Source organism: Plasmopara halstedii (genome assembly GCF_900000015.1).
Source record: "Plasmopara halstedii genome assembly, contig: Scaffold_1561, whole genome shotgun sequence".
Lineage (NCBI taxonomy): Eukaryota > Oomycota > Peronosporomycetes > Peronosporales > Peronosporaceae > Plasmopara > Plasmopara halstedii.
Genome location: NW_020188473.1, coordinates 545,365 through 548,222, shown reverse-complemented (window position 1 = coordinate 548,222; position 2,858 = coordinate 545,365). Strand labels below are relative to the sequence as shown.

At 42.9% G+C, this 2,858-nt stretch overlaps 1 protein-coding gene across 1 annotated transcript; it reads left to right on the top strand.

Annotated features, from left to right (window-relative positions):
* Positions 1-1,954: 1,954 nt before the first annotated feature.
* PHALS_01516 (uncharacterized protein) lies at positions 1,955-2,287 on the top strand (the record flags this gene model as incomplete). Its single annotated transcript, XM_024715920.1, has 1 exon — positions 1,955-2,287. The coding sequence occupies one exon, from the start codon at positions 1,955-1,957 to the stop codon at positions 2,285-2,287; it is 333 nt and encodes a 110-aa protein (XP_024581570.1).
* Positions 2,288-2,858: the final 571 nt, after the last annotated feature.

Here is a 2,858-nt window from a genome sequence, read left to right as displayed (position 1 = left end):
GGACCGGCCAAAGACAAAAAGAGCTAGCTGACTGGTTTCGGCTTTTTCGAGTCATGAACCCAACTCTGCAAGGAAGTAAAAACGTTTGTGGCACGAATACAGGAATACGACAGTTTCTGTTCATGACATGAAACTCTCTAGCAAGTATCACAGAAATCATGTCTTGTTGATTTTCACTGTGTGACGTAAGCGACACACTCGTCTATGTCCGGCAGCGGCAGTAAGCTGGGGTATCAAGATATGTCAATAAGAAACAAGCGAATATTGCTTTGTGTTTGAGTGTATATTAGCTGAGACCAGAATGAGCGACTAAATGTCGTAATCTTCAGATTGTAATATATGTGGGGCGAAACAGTACAACTGTGAGCTGACTCTCCTATGTCAGGGTCGATGAAAGTTCAAGTGGCTATAAATCCCAAGCTTTTTTGCAAGTGCTTCTGAAGTAAAGGTGGATCACATGGCGCGAATTTAAAGGTCATCCCTCGAAGATAAAAAGGATGATAAATCCATGTCATGATGTTATCGAATAAACAGTGTCAGCACTGATCACATCTGAGGAACATAATTACGAAGTGAATGATAAAACCGACCGTTCACTAGTAAAAGGAGTTACCCTTATCCGAGGCTTGTTCATGAAATCGACTTGGATTTAGAATCAAATGTTGCGACTCTCGGCAATGGCATATCTCCAAGGAGCGATGTGTCGTCATTGGCAATTAGTTTCGTGCAAAGCATAAAGCAAAATTGGTGATACGTACAAAATAAATGCTTCCCATTCGGTGTCCATTTGATGTGTAGAAAGCTGAAGGCAAGATAGTAATTGTGAACGCCTATAACATACAAGCGCAGTAACATTCGGCGCAACCACCGATTTTTTAGTTCAATGAGCCTCTCTTCTCTTCTGCAGAATAGCATGTATGGTTGCTCTTTGTTCGATGACCTCGATTAATTCATTTTTGTGGGAGTGGCTAGTTATGGCAATAATAACTGTCTCATGCGCCAAAAAACGTCAATTGTTTGATCACACAGCTATTTAGATTACATCGTAGCTATGCACAAGATTAGTTTGATGTTACATTTGTCCTTAGTCGTACATAGCATGTAAAGTAGCATGTAAAGTCATATGGAGAGTCGCATTATGGACGCACAAGTGGATGCGCTTAGGCAAATATATCTTTTGCACCGACTAGATTTTCATAACAATTGTCTAGGATGGTCTCGGGTCAAATTTTGCAGAGTTTTATGCCATTGAAGATTGACCAAAGTTTCTGATATCAAAAAGGCTTGAGAAAGTAGCTCGGCTTTACCAATTACTTGTACAAGTGGATTTGTGGCGAGCAAGGTAGTGAAGCTGCTATCGGCAGACATTTGTTTTGAGCTTGAAGAAATCCTATTAAGGAGCGCTTGCAGCGAAATGGAAGAATACGATATTGTCAAGTTATGAGGTCTGTACTCAAGAAGAAGCGGAGCTCATTTATCGTCATTTTTGAGTCTAGACTTGAGAAAGCTATCATAGATGTCGAGTGTGAGTAAGATATTTCATAAAAAAATATTATGCCATAGAGACAAGAGATTCACCACATGTTACCTCGAATAGGAGAGTACGTTTCGAGATTGAGACCAAAAAAGGCCTTGATTTTAGCGAATGGGGTGGTGTGACGCCGTAGACGCTTAATATCGTACCAAAATACGAGGTGGATTTGGTCAAAGCCGAAAATCCCTAGGCGGCGTCGGATTTCTGTGTGAGAAACCTGGTGGCAATTTATGAGCAGCGCATGGTGATTGCATGGAGCAAACACTGGTTCTTAAAGCGGAAGTGCTGCATAGCAGATGTGATCCTATGGCCTTTTATCAAAAATCTTGACCAATTTGGTGAGCATTATCAATTTTTCGTGGGTAGACAATGATATATCTAGCGAGTGCTTTGAGCTGACTAGACTACTTGCCACACGGAATGTTTCGCATACTTAGAAAGTGCAATCACCTTGAAACGCACCGAATTATGCTTGTACACACCGATTTCGACGATACAGTGATGCATAATCGAGAAGAGCCCGGGTCGACAGTGGAGATCTGTAACGCACACTTGCTAGCAGTTCTCGAGGGTTCGTGCTTAAAACGGTTATTCAAAGTGGGAATCGAGCAGGCTTGGCTTGTTCCAATCTCTATGATAAGGATCTTACATGGTGTTGGGGTGCGGCATAAACGGCGAGTTTCAGGGATGAGAAAGAAGGCCTCGCGTGTGCCTCGATTAGGCTTTTTTAGTCCAGAGTCATGTCGTCTGTGAGGTTTCAGCCTTTTGTCGGAGACCCTACATTACAGCCTTGACCCACCTGACGCCTGGCGTGCAGTGGTACCTAAGGATGAGGATATTCAATACAGAGCACGAGACATGTGATCCCCATTTGGTGAATTAGCTTCATAAACTTTGACTCATCGAATTAACAGAGAAAATAATAGGCAAAGTATCTATACAAGACATGTGTGCCATGTAAGGACGTGAGGATGGCCATGTCAGTGTCCAGTATCCGTTAACCCCGGTGGCGGGCTATAGCCATCAATACAAGTGCGCAGAGATCCATACGCTGGTATGGTGCAAAGTGTTGACTTGGTCGGATGGCATAATGATGTGCATAGAAGATTAAGAAGATTTGCTGTGTCGAACCAGTAAAGTACTCATCGTGGGGGAACAGCGAAAGGTCAGCCCAGCGCTCTACATCACGAGCTTAACTTTTGTAAGCAAAGTTAATACTGGGCGCTGAAAAGTGTCCTAGGGTGGATAAGGTACAAATTGGGACCTTGATGTCAATGTACGCGCAATCAAGTGCATCAGTGCTAAGTGCTTGGTTTGGACTATG